The sequence below is a fragment of the Geotrypetes seraphini genome, chromosome 7 (genome assembly GCF_902459505.1).
Source record: "Geotrypetes seraphini chromosome 7, aGeoSer1.1, whole genome shotgun sequence".
Taxonomy (NCBI): domain Eukaryota; kingdom Metazoa; phylum Chordata; class Amphibia; order Gymnophiona; family Dermophiidae; genus Geotrypetes; species Geotrypetes seraphini.
Genome location: NC_047090.1, coordinates 172,455,166 through 172,480,687, shown reverse-complemented (window position 1 = coordinate 172,480,687; position 25,522 = coordinate 172,455,166). Strand labels below are relative to the sequence as shown.

Genomic DNA, 25,522 nt, shown 5'->3' with positions numbered 1-25,522 from the left:
TTCTCGTTATGAGGAAAGACTAAAAAGGTTGGGGCTCTTCAGCTTGGAAAAGACAGCTGAGGGGAGATATGACTGAAGTCTACGAAATCCTGAGTGGAATGGGTACAAGTGGAGCGATTTTTCACTACGTCAAAAATTACAAAGACTCAAAAGTTACAGGGAAATACTTTTAAAACCAATAGGAGGAAATATTTTTTCACTCAGGGAATAGTTAAGCTCTGGACCGTGTTGCCAGAGGTTATGGTAAAAGCAGATCGGCGTTATTTTGTCTGTAGTTGGAGTTTCTGTCAGCTAAGAAGATTGTTTTTGCATTATGTTTCCAGCCAGGACTTAATTGGATGTTTCAGCTCCTAAAGAAGTTTGTGAAATGGAGCTCTATCAAGCCAAGACAATCACCCGTTGGGATTCAGATAAGTCTTGTGAATGGACTGTGACCTTTGATTATTGCTCCCTGGGACTTATATAAATTTTGTGAATGAATTATGACATTTTAAAAAATATTTTCAGCACATAAACACTTTTGAAAATATTTATTCAAGGGGTGGGGCTTTTTGAGTCCTTCTTTTTTGGCCCTCTATTCTCCTTTCAAAGCCTTTTGCTGAGTGTTTATTCTTAGTATTCATTATTTATTATTCTAGAGACCGAATGAGGTACAGGGCAGGACCTATTGAGGTTTTTTAACCTGGTTCTGGTCACCTATAAGTGTTTTGCCCAGGGCTATAAAAGTTACATTACAGTATTAAAGTGTTTAACTTTGGCCTGTACTGAGGTGTCTCACTTTCATTAATTCCTATTTAAATATAGCCAGCATTTGTTCTTTGAAAGGTTAATATAGGGTTCTGCCAATTGTTCACTATGTCACCTTGAGTATTCACAAACCTCAAAATCTATAGATAATGCCTAAAGTTGTGTATTTAGCTGATGTCAAACTGCTTTGTTGTTTTTGCCAAAGATCTGGATGAGAAACGTAACCTAATGTTGAAAGTATTTTAATTGACTTACAATTACTCAGTTTGAACTCTTTTTTTTTCTATTTATACAAAGGTAAAGAATGCTAACAGGCATATCTGAATTTTGCTGTAAAAAGTTAACAAATTAGGCTAAAAAATAAACAGCTGGTATTTCCTCCAATATATCTATAACCTTTCTAGAAGCCTCAAGCCACACCAATACAGCAAAGTTTCCTTTTGAAAAATATGACAAGCATTCAAACATTTTACAAATATTTTTATGTCCACTGTGTTTAAAATGATTTGGTTCTTGGGCCTTGTTTTGACTTTTTTTGTTGCAAGACTGTACTTAGTGCTGATTTTGCCTTTGTTACTGGCAGAAGTGGCAATGGTAACTTTCCATTCTGGGTTGGATATTTGGTCTTCATCATATGCTTGAATAATGGTTGAGAGAGTAAATGTCTGAGTTGCTTTTTCATTCCTTTTAGGATCTTCTGGTTTTCCCTATCTGCTTCTTCATCTTGTCCACCTTGACGATTAAAACAAAGGCCAGTATTAGTAATTATAAACAGCTCATAATCAAGTTAACAACAGACCCTCTCTTTTGTATCTGGTCAGACCACTATATTGGCAATTTCCACTTACACTGGAAAAAACAAAATTCCCAGCCGAAACACAAAAGCAAAAACACAAAAACAATAACCAGCCGAGGTACTATAAACCCAACTGAATTCTGGGCCCACTATGAGCTTCGCCCTATAACCGATGAAATACAGGAATTCCCTACAAGATGGAAAAAATTCAGGAAAGAACTCTTAGACCAAATAGCACCTTACCAAACCATACAAAAAGAAAAATAGATCACCAAATGAATGGTTTGACTCAGAATTACTAACCCAAAAACAGGAATTAAGAAAGCTGGAGAGAATCTGGAATAAATGATCAAAGAAACAGATAAGACAATCTGGAAACAAAAAATGAAAACATACAAAAATATGATCAGAGAAAAATGCACAAAACACTACGCACCAGAAAAAATAAACAGCAAAGAATTGTTTAAACTAGTAAAAACACTAACAGATACAACAAGAATCCTGAAAAAGGACAATGAGAGCACCCATCAGCCCAAGCCCTAGCCAATTTTTTTAAATACAAAATCACAGACCTAAGAACAACTCTACCCACACCCACAAACGAAATCTTCCGCTATCTCGAACTCCACGACCAGAATACCAGAGCAGACATGATCTGGGGCCACTTTGAATTCCCAAATTGGCATCAATTTATTCAACAAATACAACAAATCAAACTGCCTACTTGACGAATGTCCCCCTAAAATCATGACAATTGCCCCTCCAGAATTCAAAATGGAACTATTCACTTGGCTAACAACGGCCCTTACAAACGGAACACTAAACAAAGACATGGGTCACATACTGATTACACCTATCCCAAAGGTCAGAAAACCTCTACAGCACTGACATCCAACTACAGACCCATAGCAAGCATTCCCCTCTTCACTAAACTACTAGAAGGATTGGTCAACCTCCAAATTTAACATCCTCAGCGAACATCAATCAGGTTTCAGGAAAGGGTATAGCACAGAAACAGTCATAGCCTCCATACTAAACCACCTCTATGATATATTCACCAAAGGCAAAAGTGCACCGATTCTGCAACTAGACCTTAGCAGTGCGTTCGACCTAGTAGACCACAAAATCATGCTACTATGCCTTGATGCAATGGGAATCTCGGGAAAGGTAAAGAAATGGTTTCAAAAATTCCTAACAAACAGATCCTACCGAGTAGCCAGCAATGGAAATCACTCCAACCTATGTAAAAACCCGTCAGGGGTACCCCAAGGCTCCCCTCTATCACCTACATTATTCAACATCTACATAGCATCCTTAGGTCACCGACTACAAAAATTAAACTTAAAGCACTACATATACGCAGACGATATCCATCCTAATCCCCTTAAATGACATCTCAACTGAAATTATAAACAACCTCTCACACATTATGATAGAAATCGAAAAATGGAACACCAACTTCAAACTGAAACTAAACACAGAGAAAACAAAAGTCTTCTTGGCAAGCCCCAATGACAAAATAACGAGAACATCACTAAAAATAAATGACCACGAATATCCGATTTCCAAAACCATAAAAATTCTGGGTATTACACTAGACACGCACTTGACCATGGCTGACCACACAAACTTAACAGTGAGGAAATGTTTTTATATACTATGGAAGCTAAGGACTATTAAAAAATACTTTGACATAACATCCTTCAGGTTACTGGTACAATCGCTGATCCTGTCCACCCTGGACGACTGCAACATCGTCTACCTGGGTATCCCACAAAAAACAATAAATAAACTGAGATTAGTGCAAAACACTGCAGTTTGCCTAATCTTCGGACTGAGAAAAAAAACAACCACATTAGCAAATTGCACTGGCTACCAATAGAAGCGCGAATTCAGTTCAAATTTGCATGCATCTGCTTCAAACAAATCTGGGGCCTAGCACCTTCCTACCTGCAAACGCACTTCATTCTACACAACCCCACACGAACAACCAGAAACAAAAACATCTTCGCCTATCCTAAAATCACTGGCTGCAACTACAAATCCTTCCTTGACAGAACCTTCATGTTCCAAGCTAACAAACAACAATCCTGGCTGGGAAACTACATAAATAAAACCAGACAGACCTATAACGAATTCCGAAAATCAATCAAAACCACTCCGAAAATCAATCAAAACCACCTAAACAGACCGACCTTCGCTCACCACGCTTTTCCCCCCTACAAACCCGAAGCAATCTCTCAGGCCCCCCCCATCACTTCCCCTCTTACTTTTCCTCCCCTTACTACCCTTTTCTTCTGTAACATTCCCCCTCATGCATTTGTAATTCGCTGAATGTCCAGCCTTCTTTCGATGTGAACCTCCTAGAAGTCATCTGACTATGGCGGTATAGAAAAATAAAGTTATTATTATTAAAGTACATAACCACTTTAAATAAAGCACCTTAAAGACTTCATTACTTCAAGTAAATGCCATTTGCCTTTAGGAATTTTTATACCTCTTTCCTCACCATCCCAAAAATGTTATGATATTTTGTTGATAAATATTTATTTGCAAACTTTGAAAACATCAAAACTCTTTGAAAAGCTTTAATGCACAGAACACTGTATAAAGTATTGAAAAAAATCTCTATAGTTCTGATGCACCTATGCTTCTTAAGAGCACCCAATGTCAGCCTTAGGAAGGGATGTCCTTCACTTTGATCAAAACTGAAAAGGGCACAGCTTATCAATGTCAGGACAGATTTCTCCAATAACAATTTCAAAATAGAGAAAAAAAAAATAGATTAGAAGATTGCAACCAGGTCTGTCTCCTCTCTAGTTCTAGCCTTTCATTAATATCTCCCTTTATCTTTGCTTCAGCGATTTGGTCTTAAGAAAGAAAAGATCTTCGTTAGAAACCTATCAATTTCCTCAACATAAACCCTCATTTTAATATACAAAGAAACTGGCTCTGTTGTATGTCCAAAACAAAATCTTCCCACAGGGATAGTAGGGCCCAATAAACACTGAAGCACGTAGCTCCTATTAGGCTAATAAACTTATAACGTTTTAACACAAATTCAATCCTGTATCATTGCCATACATGGAAAGTAAATGAGCAAAGACCAGAGTGGAATTGTCCAAATAATAGAGATGTGCACTTAAAAAAGTGTCCTCCAATCCATCTGATGATATGAAGATCTTTATTGTTCAAAACATCTAAATGCCACATTCACGACTCAATGACTCAACATGTACATGTTTCGGCCCTCAGGCCTGCCTCAGGAGTCTATAAATAAGAACATAAGAAGTTGCCTCCACTGGGTCAGACCAGAGATCCATCGCGCCCAAGCGGTCAGTTCCCGCGGCGGCCCATCAGCGAAAGAATATATATATATATATGGCCTCTACATTTTTTTAGTGACTCAGGTCAATTTTACACGATTGTTTGTGTATTGAACGTTGACACAGTTATTAACACTCAAGTGGGGCTTTAGCAGCCTTTTTTCAGTCGGTTTTCCTACATGCAAACCCAGAGAGTTCAAGCTGCCCTAGTTCCCGGTAGGCCCGAATTGCATAGAGCTGTAGGCCAGCATTTCTTTTAATATGAAGACCTTCCGTTTTTTACTAGTTAGTGTTTGTATTTAGTTTATTTTTGTTTTGTTTTTGAATTCTTTATTCATTTTTGCATAGTTCAAGTGTAGTAGATAAAATCATATGAACTTATAAATACACACTTGATTAACTCTCATATGAACTTATAAATTACACACTTGATTAACTCTCATATAACACTTTAAGTACAACATTTCATTACAAATTCATATTCTATAATATTTTGAATATTATGTAATATACCTAATATTTAAACTATTCTTATTAAATAGAAAATCCTCCCATCCCATCCCATCCCATCCAAGTACCATTACAATGAAACTATTGATATATTCATATATTAAAAAATAAAACCCACTCAATTCCCCTCTAATCAAATATCTTACCTTGGGAAAAATTTATCATTCATTACAAAAATCTGTTAATAGTCCCCAAATCTTAGTTTATTAAGAGGGAGGATTCTTTATTATGTTTGATTCTGTATTATGGTTGCTTAGTCAGCTAATTGTTTTCATTTCTATTTTTATTTTCATTTTTCTTTCTGGAATATGTTTAGATGGTATTCTTTCATGATTGACCTTTTAAGCCAGATCCAATTGAGTGACACTGTATTGTGCATTTTATCTATCACGTCTTTTAAGGTACATACCTCCATTTTTTACTATTTTTACGTACATTTTTATATATACTTTTTATTACAATGTGGTGCTTATATATGAACTGTTTTTTAATAATATTTTTGGTGCTAGTTTTCTATGTTTTCATTTCACCTATGTAGTTTTACCTACTTTGTTTTGTCTTTTCACATGTCCTCAATTATGTACCATTCATGGTGTATATTTGTTCTTATATTATTTCTATTCATTGGGATTTTTAACTAAGGATAATGATTTTTAATGATTCTTTGATATTTTTAGTAAATTTAATTAAAGTGTATGTTTTTAATGATGGCACATGTGTTTATAAACAGACATTCTTTTTAGTAATATTTATTGTGTTATTTAATTGTTTTACTAAGATTTATATGTTTATGACATACAGTGGTACCTTGGTTTAAGAGCATAATTCGTTCCAGAAGCAGTAATTGTAGAATTTTCACTTTTCCCATACAAAATACTTCCCGAGATAACTCTGCTTAATTTTTCAGCTCTTCTCATATGGCAAATGATACAGGATTGAATTTGTGTTAAAACATTATACGTTTATTAGCCTAGTAGGAGCTGTTCATCTGTTGGAGCAGTGTGTTTTGGTGTCTGTTGTATGTCCTCCATTTTTCTAAGTGAGTGACTGTAAAATTTATCTGATGGATAGCAGCAGTACAAAATATATTTTCTCATCTGGTTATTATATGGCAAAAAGCCATATATCAAGTAAACTCTGTTCATTTTGGAACAACACAATCTACAGTGGTGTTGTCATTTCAAGACTGTAGGAGTGTATCCATATCTGGAAGGGTCCTAGTGCAATGGTCCCCTCTGCTGGTTTATGTATTAAGCCTGCATGAATTTTTATAGCAGTAATACTATTAAGCAGTCTTTTTCATTGTTTGTTGTAGATTTTAATGTCATGTTTTTATTTTAAGGGTTGTTTTATTGTTATCTGACCAGGCTTTTAGATAGTCTGGGATATACTTATTTTATTTTTTTAACAAATAAAATCCCAAGGAGCCCCAAAGATTTTAATATAACTCAGCAGCTCCCAGCAGGGGCTCTTCTGCAATGAAATACTGGTGGAAGGTGGAGATTAACAGGTAAATTTGCACATCCTCAAATAGGGAAAGCAGGTTTTCATTTAGAACTTTTCTTCATGATTTGGGACTGTGTGATGTAACAGAACATGAAGAGGAAGATTCTTAAAAAGCGATGGTCTACTAACGCAGCCGTTCTGATATCGAATCTAAAAACCCGAGACATTCTTTTAAAAAAAAAAAAAAATATCACACATGCAAATAAGGTTGGCGGACAGCAGCAAAGATTTCCTACATTTGCAGTGACCACGACCCCTCCTGTCTGTAGCACATGTTTAAAAAATCCTGCCGCGACCCCCCTCTGCATCAGAAGAGATGCCCACTTTCTCCTGCCTGCAGCACTAAGTAAAAAAAAAAAAATCCTGCCGTGACCCTCCCCGGGCTGTCCCCCCACTCTCTCCTACTGCAGTAAACTACCTGCCGTGACCGGACCCCCCCCCTCACCTCAAGAGATGAACTGGAGGGTCATGACCATCATCTTCCCAGCAGCAGTTGCTGCGTCATGTAAAATGGTGATTTCCCTCTCTGGTGTATCATGGGAGGGGGGCTTGAGGCTCTGATTAGCCCAGGGTGTTTAAGGTCCCTCCTATGGGAGGGGCCTTAACTAGGGCCAATCCGAGCCTCAGGCCCCTCTCCAGATGCATCAGGAAGGGTCCTAAGGCTTTGATTGGCCCGGATGACTAAGGCCCCACCTATAGGGTGTCCAGGCCAATCAGAGCAACATAGGGGCTTTCTAGTACTCTCTGACACTGACCGGCATCCCTGGACCACTTGCTTTTTTTTTTTTTTGTAGCTAAAAGCCAACGCCACTTTTAGAAAATGGCTTGGCAATTTTTAAAAATCCACCAGAGAGATCATTTCAATGTTGAAGAGCCCATTTGCATGTCAGTGTCGGAGACTGCTAGAAACCTCGCTAACGATGGAGATAATCCGTTCTTTTTTAAAAAATATTCTTTATTCATTTTTAAAACTTACAATAAGTGCAACAGCATATAACATCATTTTATACTTTAATAAATCACTTAATAGCCTATTAAAATCCAATTCAGATCCCATATCTCTCCTCCATATTTAATAACTACAAACATAAGAAAACATATAATAACCCCCCATATTATTTGCACTCATAAGAAAACCAAAATACCCCCATCCCCCTCCCCCCATCTTGGATGTGCATATTTATGGGAAAATCCGTGTTAGCATGCGATATTCCGTTCTGATAATCTGCTGCTAAACTGTGTACAGGCTAAACTGCCGGAAAACCGTTTAATAAGTTTAGCGACGGTGTTAAAGCTTTGAGAATCTAGTCCTAAATCCCTGTGGATATACAGAGGAATTTTTCCAATACAGTTCAGAGAGGGTCTGTTGACAGGCACTAGAGTGGAAATTAATTTTAATCCTAAAAGTGTGCAATACAAGTTCCCCAGGGATGGCACTGATCTCACTGACCTGAGGCAGCAATATTGACATTCCTCTTCAGTCCTTCAATTACCTAACTACAAGCATCAATACCACAAACACACATACTCTCAGATGCTAAAGGTCACCCAATGATTTAGCATTAACAAGCATTTAATTGGCACTAATTATGAATGGGTGCCTAAATTGGATTACGCACAACTCAAGAGGGCATGGACACAGGAGGGGTTGGGTCAGGGCATTCACAAAAAATGCATGCAGTGGTACAGAATATGGGGGGATCTGTGCCCACCAGGATTTACACTAGATGCAGGTGATAAGTTCTTCCGAGACACAATAGATATCACAAACTTCAGTGGGAGTGAAGAGAACTTGTCTCCCAACATCACATCACTTGACCACCCAAACTTCAGTACTTAATTTATGGCCATATGGAAATAAGGGGGGGAGGGGCTTGTATCTCTTTCTGCTATGCTCAGGCTGGACTGTATCTACAGAGTTGAGTCACAGCCCATAAAGTCAGAGTCATGGCGGCATCAGTAACTTTCCTCAGATCTACTCCTATTGAGGAAAGCTGCCACTTGGTTCATATATTCACTTCATTATTGTCTGGATACTTTTTCCAGATGGGATGGCCATTTTGGCCAGGCAGTATTACTAAATTTATTCTCCTGAATTGCCAACACTCCCACCATCCTATTCTGGTTAGCTTGGAGGTCTCCCACATGTAGAGAATATGCTGCCTGTTTGTCCGGGGATAAAGCACAGTTACTTACCGTAACAGGTGTTATCCAGGGACAGCAGGCAGAGACAGATATTCTCGCAACCCACCCACCTCCCCTGGTTGGCTTCTTAGCTAGCTATCTGAACTGAGGAGACGCGTGCCCTTGCGTGGGCGGGCAGGCACTCGCGCATGTGTGGTGCACCAGTCGCGGACTTTCTAAGTTCTGAAAGCAAATCAGCTTGTGAAGCTGTCCGTATCTAGCTCCGTGGATGTCACCCACATGTTGAGAATAGCTGCCTGCTGTCCATGGATAACACCTGTTACAGTAAGTAACTGCTTTCTGCGACATGAAGGAATGTGAGCCCATGCTGGAGCGAAGTCTAAAATTCAAGCGTCTGAAAAGCTCTGCGTTTGCCCCTTATGCCAAGGCACTTAAGGATTTGCAAAGGAAAGCCAAGCAGACAAGTCAACAAGTCGCAAGACTCACATGCCAGAGGCTGATGCGACAGAAGTCTACTTGCCAGCTTCAACTCATGTGCTGGCAGTTGATCATGACCTACCAAAACCGACATCTTCATCTTCTACAGACACTGTCATTCTTGAGCTGCAATGTTTTCATAATGGTATTGTACCATCTCTTTAGATATGTCCGTTTCCCAGTCTGATGTAGTGTCCTACAGTACATATTTATTTTTCAGCACTGGTGTGTGCAATTTTTTTAACAGCATTACTGTACTTCAAATGGTGAGAAAACCATGGTGCAGGGCATTGGTTGAGGAACAGATTAATTGCTTACTATGGTTGTACAATACCGTACACTTATTTTTTCTAGCACTGTTGTGTGCAATTATTTTAAGAATGTTCCTTCTATAAACAATACTGCAAATTTAAAAATATGTATGCAGTATTCTAAATGTTCTACTATGGTTTTTATCAAATGCTATCCCAATCAGGAACCTAACCCTATTTTTCTTACAGGATCCATTATTCACTTTATGTGGTTTTCAGGTGCAAAATGTACTGCTGGAATCTAACCTCTATTTTTCCATAGGCGCAGCAGTTCATCATTCACGATTTTGCAGTTTGCGGACTTTTCTGGGAAGTATACTACCACAAATAATGAGAATGGACTGTACATGCTTGAACTTCTGTAACTTTTTAAACGTTTTCACCGTTTGGACTGTCATATTACAAATCATTTGCTTTAACAGAATTAATTAAAAACTCATTTTTTGTTTCTGGTGAATGTTGTCACTTTTTACCACATATATTAAACAAGAAGGGGACTAGATTTGTCAAGTAACAATTTCTTAGTGATTAAGAGAAAACATTTGTGTCTTGTTGATATGCTCCAGTCAAACAATTGAGATTTACAGCCACACTCAGCAGAAAGATTTCTACCTTCTGTTGCCCCCTGTTATCTGTTTAAGCATGCCTAAAGTCTGTTGCTGTTTGGGTTCCAACACGTTTTCCTGGTACCTGCCAGGGACCATTTGAATCACCAACTTATCCAGCGCTTACCTGCTTTCTGAGAGCAGACGACATCTAAAGAAAGCCATCACTGTTGCACTTACCCATCAAGACATCATCATCGAGCTCCAACTCTAGTGCCTCGGCTGCTTGCTGGAACCAGGAGTTGTGCTGCCTCGCTTTGCTCTTGTGATATTCTGCCTTCTCAATCTGCCTTGCCAAATTTACACGCTCCTTCAGGAAAACAGAAATTTCTTTTTAACCGCTGGGCTCCAATTTCATGAACAGGTATTATGATAGCCAAAGTTACAAATTTTTTTTTTTTGGGGGGGTGGGGAATGATTACCGTATTTTCACGCATATAACGCGCGCGTTATACGCGTTTTTACCTACCGCGCATACCCCTCGCGCGTTATATGCGTGAGCGCGGTATACAAAAGTTTTAAAACATAGTTCCCACCCCCGCCCGACGCCCGATTCACCCCCCCAGCAGGACCGCTCGCACCCCCATCCCGAACGACCGCTCGCACGCGCTCCCACCCGCACCCGCATCCACGATCGGAGCAAGAGGGAGCCCAAGCCCTCTTGCCCGGCCGACTCCCCGACGTCCGATACATCCCCCCCCCCCCGCAGGACCACTCGCACCCCCACCCCGAAGGACCGCCGACTTCCCGACAATATCGGGCCAGAAGGGAGCCCAAACCCTCCTGGCCACGGCGACCCCCTAACCCCACCCCGCACTACATTACGGGCAGGAGGGATCCCAGGCCCTCCTGCCCTCGACGCAAACCCCCCTCCCTCCAACGATCGCCCCCCCCCCAAGAACCTCCGACCGCCCCCCCCAGCCGACCCGCGACCCCCCTGGCGACCCCCACGACCCCCCACCCCCCTTCCCCGTACCTTTGGTAGTTGGGCCAGAAGGGAGCCCAAACCCTCCTGGCCACGGCGACCCCCTAACCCCACCCCGCACTACATTACGGGCAGGAGGGATCCCAGGCCCTCCTGCCCTCGACGCAAACCCCCCTCCCCCCCAACGACCGCCCCCCCCCAAGAACCTCCGACCGCCTCCCAGCCGACCCGCGATCCCCCTGGCGACCCCCACGACCCCCCCACCCCCCTTCCCCGTACCTTTGGTAGTTGGCCGGACAGACGGGAGCCAAACCCGCCTGTCCGGCAGGCAGCCAACGAAGGAATGAGGCCGGATTGGCCCATCCATCCTAAAGCTCCGCCTACTGGTGGGACCTAAGGCGCGTGGGCCAATCAGAATAGGCCCTGGAGCCTTAGGTCCCACCTGGGGGCACGGCCTGAGGCACATGGGTCGGGTTGGGCCCATGTGCCTCAGGCCGCGCCCCCAGGTGGGACCTAAGGCTCCAGGGCCTATTCTGATTGGCCCACGCGCCTTAGGTCCCACCAGTAGGCGGAGCTTTAGGATGGATGGGCCAATCCGGCCTCATTCCTTCGTTGGCTGCCTGCCGGACAGGCGGGTTTGGCTCCCGTCTGTCCGGCCAACTACCAAAGGTACGGGGAAGGGGGGTGGGGGGGTCGTGGGGGTCGCCAGGGGGATCGCGGGTCGGCTGGGAGGCGGTCGGAGGTTCTTGGGGGGGGGCGGTCGTTGGGGGGGAGGGGGGTTTGCGTCGAGGGCAGGAGGGCCTGGGATCCCTCCTGCCCGTAATGTAGTGCGGGGTGGGGTTAGGGGGTCGCCGTGGCCAGGAGGGTTTGGGCTCCCTTCTGGCCCAACTACCAAAGGTACGGGGAAGGGGGGTGGGGGGGTCGTGGGGGTCGTCAGGGGGATCGCGGGTCGGCTGGGAGGCGGTCGGAGGTTCTTGGGGGGGGGCGGTCGTTGGGGGGGAGGGGGGTTTGCGTCGAGGGCAGGAGGGCCTGGGATCCCTCCTGCCCGTAATGTAGTGCGGGGTGGGGTTAGGGGGTCGCCGTGGCCAGGAGGGTTTGGGCTCCCTTCTGGCCCAACTACCAAAGGTACGGGGAAGGGGGGTGGGGGGGTCGTGGGGGTCGTCAGGGGGATCGCGGGTCGGCTGGGGGGCGGTCGGAGGTTCTTGGGGGGGGGCGGTCGTTGGGGGGAGGGGGGTTTGCGTCGAGGGCAGGAGGGCCTGGGATCCCTCCTGCCCGTAATGTAGTGCGGGGTGGGGTTAGGGGGTCGCCGTGGCCAGGAGGATTTGGGCTCCCTCCTGGCCCGATATTGTTGGGGAGTCGGCGGTCCTTCGGGGGGAGGGATGTATCGGACGTCGGGGGGGGGCATCAGGCTTTCAGGATGGGGACAGACCTTCAAGGGGGGACAGTGCACGGAAGTCAGGGGGGGTGAACGGAGAGTCGGGACAGCGCACGGAAAGTCAGGGCAGTGCACGGAAGTCAGGGGGGGGTGAACGGAGAGTCGGGACAGCGCACGGAAAGTCAGGGCAGTGCACGGAAGTCAGGGGGGGGTGAACGGAGAGTCGGGACAGCGCACGGAGAGGCGGGGCAGTGCACGGAAGTCAGGGGGGGTGAACGGAGAGTCGGGCAGCATGCGCGGTATAATCGTGAGCGCGTTATACCAAAGTTTTTGTGCTTATCATCGTGATTTCTGCGCGCTATACACGTGTGCGCGTTTTATACGGGTGCGTGTTATTTGCGTGAAAATACGGTACATATAAGAACATAAGAATTGCCGCTGTTGGGTCAGACCAGTGGTCCATCGTGTCCGCTCACACAACAGCCCTCTGGTCAAAGACCAGCATCCTAACCGAGAATAGCCCTACCTGCGTACGTCCTGGTTCAGCAGTAACTTGTCCAACTTTGTCTTGAATCTCTGGAGGGTGTTTTCCCCTATTACAGCCTCCGGAAGAGCGTTCCAGTTTTCTACCACTATCTGGGTGAAGAAGAACTTCCTTATGTTCATACGGAATCTATCCCCTTTCAATTTTAGAGAGTGCCCTCTCGTTCTCCCTACCTTGGAGAGGGTGAACAACCTGTCCTTATCTACCATTTTTTTTCTTAATTCAAAAACTTTCATGATTGTTTGGCAGTGTACTGGGAAGACTGAAGCATAAATTATTGTTAATTAGCCAACTCGATGTAATGCTTTATACAAAGGACTTTGTGTGAAGGATCTCAAACGCCTACAACTGGTACAAAATATATCCATTAAACCAGTGGTTTCCAAACCTGTCCTGGGAGTTCCCCAGCCAGTTGGGTTTTCAGGGTATCCACAATGAATATTCATGAGCAACATCTGCATTCAAATCTCTCCCATGAATATTCATTGTGGATATCCTGAAAACCTGACTGGCCCCAGGACAGGTTTGGGAACCACTGCATTAAACTGATTACAGGACTTAAATATTTGATCATGTTACATCACTGCTAAAAGTAGTACACTGGTTACCACTGACCCATCAAATAACTTATAAAGTATTACTCTTGTATTTCAAATCCCTGCCTCCAGCAAACCTGCATACCTATCTCGACTTTTGACCCCCCTACTGCCCCTCTTGAACACTTAAGTCATCCCAACAGAACCAACTCATAGTTCCTAATTATTGTGAAATTACTTATGACATCACATGATGCTCCATATTCTCAGTCTAGGGTCCACAGCCAACCTCAAGACTTTTCACCAATGCCTACACTTTACTCTTAGCTTTGGACACTAGTTTTCTACCAGCTCGCCTAGACATTTGACCTGCGTTTTTTTATGCTCTATTTGTTTTCAATTGAGCTCATCCCTCAAGACTCTTGTTAAAAGCACAGATGCCGAACACCGTCAGTGTCGAGTCCTTGAGTCCTCGTAGTGCTACCATCAATAAAGCGTATTTTGAACTGTATACGCGTGGCCGATATATTGACATCTTATCCTCATGACTTTAAAAAAAAAAAATGTATATTCCGCATATCCTACAATTCTACGCGGATTACAAATTATTCAGGTACTCAAGCATTGTTCCCTAACTGTCCCGGCGGGCTCCCACTCTATCTAATGTACCTCGTCATTGAGGCCTCCTTTGGGCTTTCTTCTCCAGTATCTACATTTAACTCTGTCTAGCACTACACTTATGAGGGCATGGGATGCTGACGTGAAGTGCACAACCCCATCCTTCTCTGCTCTTCTACCCTCCTTTCCTATTGAATATTATAGTTCACCCCTTCTTTCCCTCATAGTCTGTCGTCATGTTTTCTCAACCCCTTTCTTTCTATGCTTATAATGTAGGCCGCCCAGACATTAATTTTGATGGAGGAAACTCTTAATAAACTTGTAAGCTTGGATTTCTCCCAGCGTACTTTGGAAGAAACATTTAACAGTGCTAAAATTCATCTCCCATTTCCACCAAGTCCTTCAGCTATAATTCAGCATACAAGATACATGAATGCGAGTGTTCTCCTTACACCAAAGTCTTCTAACAAGTATATAAAACACAAATCCAATGGATACTTTGTAGCACTGAAAATAACAAAACTAGCAGCTGTTTTAGTTAAATTCATTACTATTCATTTTCAGGGTTCATCAAATGGACCCCTTGGGTTTCTGGGCTACACACAAAAAACATGCATAAAGCACATACAGGCAGTCCCTGGGTTACGAACAAGTTACATGTTCAAGCTGTTCTTAAGTCAGATTTGTAAGTAACTCAGAACTTGTAGGTGTTAAGATTCTTGCTGCTTATCTCTGCTCTCAGCTGACAGAAAGGCCAACTGTCCCTACCAGTGTTCTCTCTAAGGTACAGCATGCACAACCACACACTGTTCTTTGTGGCTTTGCATCATTTCTGAATCTGAAGAAGTGTAAGAGTCTGTGCCACTGGAAATACTGCTCAATGAAATCAAATGAAGCAGTAACCAAGTTCTTAAGTATGAATTGTACTTAAGTCGGGTGTCTGTAACTCAGGTACTGCCTTTCTGTTTATAAAAGGTAGTGCATGCATAGCTATAGCACCCATATTCATGCATGTATCTTGAAAAACCCAACTGATTAGGTAATCTTCCTTAGATGGCACATCGCTTAAAAAGGTCACTTGATTAATCATGACTAAAATTTTTAATCACAGGATTAATTGCATAAACCAGTCCACAGTTATATTTTCCAGTACATTTCTACAGTAATCCCGACCATGTGACACATTAATTCTGCTCTCTGCATGCCTCCCCCCCATCACAGACTTCTCCCATTCAACATCATTCTGTTACAACCTCTTTCTCTCTCCTCTCTTGCCCATTAAGCATCTGTATTCCCTTCACCATCTCTCTATTTCCCCTCCTGTTTCCACCATCACCTTCCAGCTGTGCTGTCTCTCTCCCCGTAGCCCTACCATTAAGCATTTCTCTGTCTTGATGTTTCTGGGGCCAGGAGAGTCAGTGGTGGCGCGTGCAGGGCAATGCCCCCGTGCTTGTTTTCTGTTTCGCTATTGCTTTTGTTGCTATTGCTATTGTTGCCACCCTGTAGATCAGAGAAGTAGCAGAATGGCGACCAAGTGAGTGAACAAGGGGGAGAGAAAAGGGAGACAGATGGAGCAATACAGAGCAGTGGGAAGAAGTGGAGCCATGTTAAATAGTTGGGGTATAGGGAAGAAAGATAGAGGGGTAATGCAAACCTGGGACTGTTAACTGCATTGATTATATTATTAGCATGTTCAATATGCACCCCTATTAAAAAAAAATAAAAATTTAATTCTATTATATATGCTAAGTTCTTCTGCATTGAAGACTGTATGCCTCTTTTGCAGTTAAATTTGGGAAGGGGAGGTTAAGTTGACAATTCATTTGCTGGCACTTTATTTTTTGTAGTTTACAATAACCAATACTAGGCCAAATGTATATGAATGGAGTTTCTGAGAAAACTCTTACTACAGGAAACTAATCCATCTGCAGCTCCCCCCCACCCCCACCCCCACCCCCCCTTTGAGCAGAACAAGATGGGAAGGCAGTCTTGACCTGACCACTGGCGTAAGTAACCCAGGAGTTGATCTGTCTGTGCAAAAAAGCAAAGTTACTTACCTGTAAGCAGGGGTTTCCCCAAGGACAGCAGGACTTAATCCTCACATATGGGTAATGTCACCGAGAGAACCAGAAGTGGTAAGCAATACCCCAACAACCTTTCTAGAAACATCTGTGTAAGCTTATCCTGCATTAAGCATCTGTTCTGCCTATCACATGGGACCTTCCCAGTCCATTAAATTCTAAAAGAATACAATTCCTTGGAGAGGTGGGAGGGTTGTTTGGTTTTAAGTCCCTTTGCCCTTGGAGAATACCTGCTATAGGTAAGTAACTTTCCCTCTCTTTTACTAACATGTAGTGCGGGTTTTAGTGCTGGCAGCGGCGGTAACTGCTCCGATGCTCATAGGAATTTAAAACCCGCACTATGCATTAGTAAAGGAGGGGGGTTGTTTTCTCCAAGGACAAACAGGACTGTAAAATTGTCGCATATGAGACGTATTAGCATCTTCAACAGAAAAAAGGGGGAAAACACCACAAATGGTGCCACAGCAGGCAGAAGCTAATATTTTTTATGACACAAGTATTTATTATATTTTTTTCTCTACCTGGCACTGAAAAAGAAAGGTCCAAGGAGGTTGGAGTTGTACTCGAAATCCCAAACAGATTCTGGAGAACTTATCTGGCTAAACCTATCACCACAAGTATGAAAGGAGCAGAGAAGACCAGACCGTCAAGCTGAAAATAACATTTTAATGGCAACCATGTAATATATTTTCAGCTTGAAGGTCTGGTCTTCTCTGCTCCTTTCATACAGTTTTGTTGCTTCTCTTTTGTTTGTGGGTAAATCTATCCTCGTGTCAGGAGTTTTCTTCTGGACAATAATGCAATATGAATATGTGGACAGATGCCCATGTTGCACTCTTCAAATCTCTTTTATAGAGGCTTATCTCAAGCGGGCTAACTATGCAGTTATCGTTCCAACATTATGAGCCATGACATGACCTTCTAGAGGAGTGTCTCTCAAACCTTTTTAGCTCTGGCACACTAAACTGAGCAAACTGGCACACTAAACTGGTTTTCGCAGCACATTATAAAATTGCAAAACCAACAAATAAATTAAATTTGAGTTATCTATTTAAAGTTCTTTAAGCTATGAATGGGTAATTGTAACAACGGTGAAACTAAAGTATTGTAGATAAAATAGAATTGTTAATCAATGCGATGGATGTGCTTGTTTTTGAGTGCAAATTAACTCAAAATGTGGCTTGATAGTTGACAAGGAAACACTCATTTCATCATCCACCATCTGCAGTCATTCTCTTTTTTTTACAATTTATTTTCTGTCAGAGATGAAAATCCAAGTTTGCAAAGATAAGAAGATCCAATCGGTAGTAAAGCCTTGATTGCTTTGTTGCTCAAGTTAGGATAACTACTGCATAAAAAATAAAACTAAAATTACTTGCCGTTAATTTTCAAGGACCAATTGCGTCAAAAAATGATGCTTGTCTGGGTGATTATATCCTTACACACACAGACGCTCGTAACATTGACATAATCGTGTGTACGTGATGTACATGTCATCTATTCTAGTGTATACTTATGAAAGGAATATTTAAAAATAAAGTAAAATTCTGGAATCTCTTCAAGGTACACCACTGTGCCATGGCCCACAGTTTGGAGAGACACTGCTCTAGAGGCAGCTCAGCCTGAGCATAAATGAAAGAAATGCAGTCTGAGAAGCTCCCTGATTCTTCATCAGAACAACAATTGCACTCTGGCTCAGACTCAAAGAACTAATCTGGTGAAGTTTGAATTTCTGCCTCACACACTACTCACTGCAATAGCGTGCCAACAAGAATTTCAAGTTCTTCGGTTCAAGGTTCCTTCCTCACTATGCTGAAAATGAACATCAGTTCATCCAACCTTAACTCTGAGCCCCATCTAGGTTTTGATGTTAGGGTGTCTCTTTCAGGTCCCAACACTGGATCTCTAGTACTGGTTGAATCTCATCAACCCTCAACATCAACAATGTCAAAGCTACAGAAGTAACAATTCGAACTATTCTTTGAATTTCAGCATAAGCTGCACCTTGAAGGCTGCAACAGAAAAGGTTCAAATCCCTCACTGCTCCTTGTGACCCTGGGCAAGTTACTTAATCCCCCCTCCATTGCCCCAGGTACACTAAATAGTTTGAGCCCACTGAGCCAGATAGGGAAATATGATAAAGTACCTGAATGTAAACCACTTAGGATATAAGCGGTATATATATATATATAATAAAGTTAAATAAATAAATAAATAAATAAAATACATTGTATTGGATCAAAAGTCTTGGGACCCATAGAGGCTGTCACACCCTCCTTGATGACATGGAGTATGAGTTGTTCTCACTTCAAGGGTGTTTTTGAGGACATCGGCAACCTTTGTACTCTCAATGCTATGCTTCTGTGCTGGCTTTCCAGCTGCGGTCCGGTTCCTGAAGAAGGGGCCTTCGGCCCTGAAACCGGACCTGATAGGACCTGTTTGGACCTAGGATTGATCTCCAAGAACTGGATCACGGTGAATCCAGCTACTGTATATGATCCTTATGCATCAAGTTAAGTACTTAGAGCTCAATTTACATTGATTCTATGACTTGTTTAAGCCCCGGGTCTTCAGGTTTTGGTGTTACAGGAGTACCACAGGCCTTGTGAAATTATTGAACTTTTTTGCACTTGATTATCAACACTTTATGGCACTTTTGTTGCACTAATTGCATACGTGAGCACTCCTATGATGGTGTGTGGCTGGTGTACTAAAAGTTGCCGGCTCATTTGGAAGCATTAGCTCTGCTCTTGTAGTGGTGCATGGAGCTTACAACCTCACACTGAGGGCGCTCACCTTCACTGATATTTAATTAAATTTATTGAATGAAAATTCAATTGTTCACCTTTCACGAGGCTAGTGGTACCTCAGGCAAGCTCTACCTTTTGATTATTGACGCTTCTATGAAGAGCAATGCCAAGATGTCTTGGCCTCTTCCCGATGTCCTGCATACACTTCCTTAACACCAATGAAGATGAGGTCAAATCCTTCCTCTTCTTTGAGCAGGACTTCGAAGATGACCGTTCCCAGTGGGCTCTATTAATGCTCAATATTCAGGGTGACTGAGACACTCTTAATGTCAATGCATCACCTTCATCCAATGCAGCTTCCATACCCATGTAGACTGATATTACCAATGCTGAACTGGTCTTATCTTTGAAAAGCTTTTCTCTGCCACAAATCTCTCTTTGACATCCAAGAACAGAGAATGCAACAATAGGGATCATGATTAGGTCCCAGGCATTGCAGGCCCCAATTGTGAATATCTTTGATGGATATGGTTTTGTTGCAATGCAAACACCTTTTGAAACTACCAGGGGAGTTTTCTTTTGGGCCATCTCATCAAAAACAGCAGCCACAGTGAAATCAAAATGCTTCAACAGCTACAAAAATTCTGCTGAGAATTTGAAGCCTATAAACAGCCCATACTAAGTTAATGTGAAAAAGAACATAAATCTTGAAACTTGCACCAAAAAACCCAACCTCCGACAAATGAACTATTGGGGAACTCACAAGTATACCGCATGACAGTGACAGGGCTTAAAGACTGAGAATGATGAAACATGAACAAAATTAAGTGCTGAGGTGACAGTGACAGAAAAAGTGTCCAGTCAGCTCACGGAAATGTTCCTATGCAACAGCCGCATGTGGGAACAGGCACGCATGCACAGTGAACCTACTCAAAGGCTTCTAAAAGGTTGCTAGGGTACTGCTTCCTATGCTGGGCTTGGTCAGTGATATTAGGTGAAGATTTTACCGTCCTGAAGGTCCTCGGAGAAAAAAAATCTTTTGAGAAAGTTACAGTTAAATCATTTATATTCCACTATATTGCCAACAAATAGTTCATAGTGGATTACATACAAAGAAAAAGCTCAATTAAACTAAAATATACATAAGTAACAAGACATAAGCCAATTAGTGACTACTGAGACTAAATTTCTGAAAGAAAAAAGTTTTAAGCATGTTTTTAAAAACTGGTAAGAGTTACTATAGATCATACTTGAATTGCAAAATTTACCAGAGGCAGCCCAATAGGGAAAAGAGATAAACAATTTTTATATATAATTCTTTTTAAGCACTCATCTCTTCAAACTGTACAAAAGCATTTGATGTAAGAGATCACCATGTGACCCTTGATGCAGGCAAGATGGCGAAACATGGGCCATATCAGGTCCTTCAATACAATTGCCTTCCATTGACCTTAGCCCACTGCACTTCTTGTTTTGATGCTACTTATTGTAAGTCAAGATCGTACACACTTGCTAACCCTCCTGTCATTCTCAGTGAGTATATTTAAAAGCTACAGAGAAATGGAGGCAGAACCTGCTGTGGTACAAATCAAACCATTTTACCTTAATACCCGTCAAGCATTTTGTTTCCACTGGGAAAATTGGAAGCTCTTCATTTTTACTCAGTGTCTTATAAATCCTTTTAAAATTGTTAATATCATCTGGTCCGATCAAGAGCAAGCTCAAGCCTTCAGCTGCAGCTCGTGCGGTCCTTCCACTTCGGTGGACATAGGTCTCCGAGGTCCGTGGAACCTGTAAACAAATCCAGATAGTGTGCAATACAGACAGATATAAGAGGAATTTCTACAAATTCAAGTTCACATACCTAAAATACCAGACTCCTCTAGTAAAAACAGATTTCAGAGTTAAACCCTTCAAAACTAGCAAGCCTTCTCTGCTGCATGCAAAGGAACTTTTTGAAGGTTTTACCATCAGCTATAACTGAGGTCACTAAAGAAAGTGTGAACACTCGAGTATTTAGCAGGCCAAAGAATCACATATCACAGCTCTGGGTACGGAGGGGCTCCTGTTATCTGCCATTCAGCCATAGGCATGTCCATGTAGAATAAAGCCACATGGGGAAGATTGGGAAATAAATATCAAAATGTCCAATCCTCCGTCTACTAGTAATTTGTCCACTTTGGGAGGTACTCTACAATAATCCAGTGTATCGCAAACAGTGTGCCACTGGGGAAGAGGAGAGATGCTAGCGGCCAGCTGACTGTCTACAGCAGGGGTGCCCACACTTTCTGGGCTTGCGAGCTACTTTTAAAATGACCAAGTCAAAATGATCTACCAACAATAAAATTTTAAAAACACACAAAGCACACTGTATGCATAGAATTGTTAATTATCATTCCTATTCCGGGGTTTTTTCAAAGAGGTCAAAGCAGATGACTCTATGCACTGTCACCTCAGTAACAACCGTATAAAAATAGACAAATACCCACCCCCCTCCCTTTTTACTAAACCACAATAGCAGTTTTTAGCGCAGGGAGCTGCGCTGAATGCCCAGCGTTGCTCTCGACGCTCATAGGCTCCCTGCGCTAAAAACCTCTATTGCGGTTTAGTAAAAGGGGACCTTAGTGTAAAATATAGGCAGCAGATATAAATTCAGACACATTTTGATCACTAAATTTAAAATAAAATCATTTTTCCTACCTTGTCTGGTGATTTCATGAGTCTCTGGTTGCACTTTCTTCTTCTGACTGTGCATCCAGTCTTTCTTCCCTTCTTTTAGCCTGTATGCTTCCTCTCCTCCAGACCTCATTCCCTCCCCCAACTTTTCCTTCATCTCTCCCTCTGCCTCCCTTTCTTTTTTTTCTTTTTTTCTGTTTCTCTTCTTTCCTTCTGTCTCCCTGCCTGCCCTTTTTCTTTCTTTCTCCCTGCCCTCCCCCAAGCCACTGCCACTGCCATTGGGGACCAGGACCCAAACCGCCACCAATAACAGGCCCCAAACCACCACCAATAACAGGCTCGAAAGCCGGCGCCACCCCAAGCTCTCCCTGCTTCGGCCGACCAGCACTCCTCTCCCCGACGTCAATTCTGCCGTCGGGGAGAGGAAGGCTGATTGGCCCAAGATCGCGATCGACCTATTGGAGGAAATGCTGCCGGGTCCTGCCTTCGCGGAAACAGAAAGTAGGCAGGACCCGGCAGCAAGAAGAGCAAATGCCTCACTAACCTGTCTCCCGCCTTAGCCCGTAGCGAACGCTTGCTTCAGGGTTCTCAACATGTGCGCGCCGGCTTCCCTTCTCCCCCCCCCTGGACATAACTTCCGGTTTCGGAGGGACGAGAAGGGAAGCCGGCACGCACACTTTAGAGCCCGGAGCATAAGTTCGCTGCGGGCTGAAATCTCCAAGCCGGCTTTTTTTTTAATGTTCAGCGGCAGCAGCAGATGACAGCTGGGCGGACCGCCCAGCTAATAGGCCCTAGGGAGAAAATTGGAGAGGAAGGCTGATCGGCCCGGTAGATCAGGACGGCAACACGAGTCTATCACGGAGCCCGGGATGGGCTTCGTGATCGACTCACGTTGCATTCCTGAGCTACCGGTCGATCGCGATCGACGTATTGGGCACCCCTGGCCTACAGGACTGTCTACAAGACGTGTCTCTCGTGAAGAGAGGCACGTCCTGTAAGCGATCTCCCGACGCCGGCACCTCTTCTCTCTGCCGGCCCTTCTCTCCAGCTCTTCTCACCCCAAGGCCTTTTTAAAGGGCCTTTGCGCATGCGCTGTCGGCACGCAGATGTCACATATGCACGTGACATCATCACGCCAACGCCAGTGCACTTCTGGGTGTCTCGAGCCAGGGACACTAGGTTTAGTGTGCCCCGGCTCGAAAAAGTTTGCGAGACACTGCAATAATCCACACTAGAATCCTCTGTGATCAATTACCTGGTAATGGATAACATGCTGTACATTTGGGATGTCCAGACCACGGGCAGCAACATCAGTTGTCAGAAGGACACAGCTGAAACAAAAGAGCATTTTCTCGTTGACATATTAGTAGACATTCCTATAACAATTTACCAAATTTTGTCAGCAAAAAAAATGCTCCTGCTCCTTTACCATCCAAAGAATAAGCCACTTTCTAATTGCAAATGCTGGTATGTAAGGAAAATGAGCTGCAGCAGCAGGGTTAAGTCAGAAGCCATGATTTGTCATCACACTGTCAGGAAGGCTGGAGTCTACACAAGATGACACCCCTGCACTAAACGCTGTAGAATCTAAACAGTCAAGAAAATCACGTGAGTAGCACTGTCTTGTGGGGAACAAATGTGCATGCTCATTTTCAAAGAAAGTAACCGAAAATTCACTCTCTCCTCACTCCCAATTTGTGCTTTCAGGAAAATCTTTTTCTGACACAGGCCTTACAGAATTCCAGATCTATAAAAGCAATGTCCTATTGTTTCAATTAGCTCAAAACCTTAGAAAGTAATTACAGATAAACACTGCTTTTTGCACACCAGAAATGCGAGAATGACTTGTAGCTTTAGTTATAGATTGGACAGGAGGAACTACTAATAATTGTTCAGACTGAGAACGCAACGAGCGTACAGGTACATATGTCTCCAATAATGAAGCAACAACTTCAGGTAGTGGACCATGAACTGATTTATATACCAAAGTCAGGATCTTAAAAATTGGATTCTCCATGTTATCAGGAGCCAATGGAGCTCTGCAAGTAAAAGGAGAGACATGAGCATTACGAGGAATACCACCGATCACTCTAACTGCGGCATTCTGAGCCACTTGAAGGGATCTCAATGATTTCTTTGGCAATCCACACAAGAGAAGCTACAATAATCTAAATGTAGCAAAAGAAAACATTGCATGACTTGACAAAAACTAGATGGAGATTAAGTCCCATAATTTTAAAACCATCTGAATTGGTTTTTTCTTCAGGTGGAGGCAATATGGAGAGGGGAGAGTGTAGCACAGTTGTTAAAGCTACAGCCTCAGCACCCTGAGGTTGTGGGTTCAAACCCACACTGCTCCTTGTGACCCTGGGCAAGTCACTTTATCCCCCCCATTGCCCCAGGTTTGTTAGATAGATTATGAGCCTGCCAGGACAGACAGGGAAAAATGCTTAAGGACCTGAATAAATTCATGTAAACCGTTCTGAGCCCCCCTGGGAGAACAGTATAGAAAATTGAATGAATGAATAAAAGTTTAATCCGAGACAGTGAGAGGAAAGGCACAGTGCAAGCAGGATGGAATGTGAATGATTTCTGTTCGTTTTTGAAGCACGAGAGGTGGTATGAGCTACATTTTAAATTTATGCACAGACTACATATAAATTCTAAGTGGGAGAATTAAGGGGTCTGTCTTTAAGTGTAGAGCCAAAAGGCACGAATATCAATACTGTATGGAAATGTCTCCAGGTGTGGGCCTTTGCCCTCATTCAAAAGACAGAACCATCAGCTAGGTGTCTTTTAGACTTACATAAGACTCCTTTTAGGGAGTAGGATGGATGCGATTTTGCTTGGTTTGAAAGACTGCTTGGCAACGAAAATGCTGCACAGAGAGAAGTGGGTGGGTAGTGAACTGCCAATGTACAAGTCTTGGAAAGTACAAACGCATGTATTGTTGAGATGGAGTGCTCAACAGCAATGACAGCCAGCCTAGTGTGCGAGAAACAAAATCTCTTTCAATCTGGCATCTGTTTCTTATGCCTCCGATTCCAAGACATTTTTTAGTTATGTGACAGGAGGAAGTGCAAAAGTGGCACTGTGAGGCTCAAGAGTGGCAGGGAGGAACATATAAAAGTTAAAAGATACTCCTATATTTTTCTAATTGTCTGCTGTGTTTAATGATAATAATATTAACCTGATTGCTAAAATCTATATTTTTCTCTATGATAATAATAATAACTTTATTGTTCTATACCGCCACAATCTGACGACTTCTTGGCGGTTTACATCGAAGAGAGCTGGACAATCCGCGAAGTACAAAATACAAATAGCAAAAGTACTATATTATTTGGTACTTCAATGAGATTTAAAAGCCCAATTTCAGCTAATAATAATAAACTTTTATTAATATTAACAGGGGTTTCCATTCAGCAGAATTGGAAAGATTATACTAAACTAAATTATACTTTTTGGTGGAATTCAGTGTGCCATATTTATAAAATGGAAAGGGTATTTGCTTTGCAACAAGGTAATTATAATAAGTTTAAAAAGATTTGGGGGCCATTGACGATTTATTCTAGTGAACAGACATCTTAAACA

General features: G+C 42.7%; 2 protein-coding genes across 2 annotated transcripts in view; one reads left to right on the top strand and one right to left on the bottom strand.

The window, feature by feature from the left end:
• The window catches only part of OTUB2 (OTU deubiquitinase, ubiquitin aldehyde binding 2), a 95,717-nt gene extending 85,451 nt beyond the window's left edge, over nt 1–10,266 (top strand). The window contains exon 6 of the mRNA XM_033953348.1: nt 10,081–10,266. Coding sequence (XP_033809239.1) covers nt 10,081–10,149 — 69 coding nt within the window. The 3' untranslated portion in view covers nt 10,150–10,266. The remainder of the gene's footprint in view (nt 1–10,080) is intronic.
• The window catches only part of DDX24 (DEAD-box helicase 24), a 50,767-nt gene continuing 26,218 nt past the window's right edge, over nt 974–25,522 (bottom strand). The window contains exons 6-9 of the mRNA XM_033953344.1: nt 23,184–23,259; nt 20,855–21,043; nt 10,604–10,733; nt 974–1,479 (exon numbers count right to left, since the gene is read on the bottom strand). Coding sequence (XP_033809235.1) covers nt 1,244–1,479; nt 10,604–10,733; nt 20,855–21,043; nt 23,184–23,259 — 631 coding nt within the window. The 3' untranslated portion in view covers nt 974–1,243. The remainder of the gene's footprint in view (nt 1,480–10,603; nt 10,734–20,854; nt 21,044–23,183; nt 23,260–25,522) is intronic.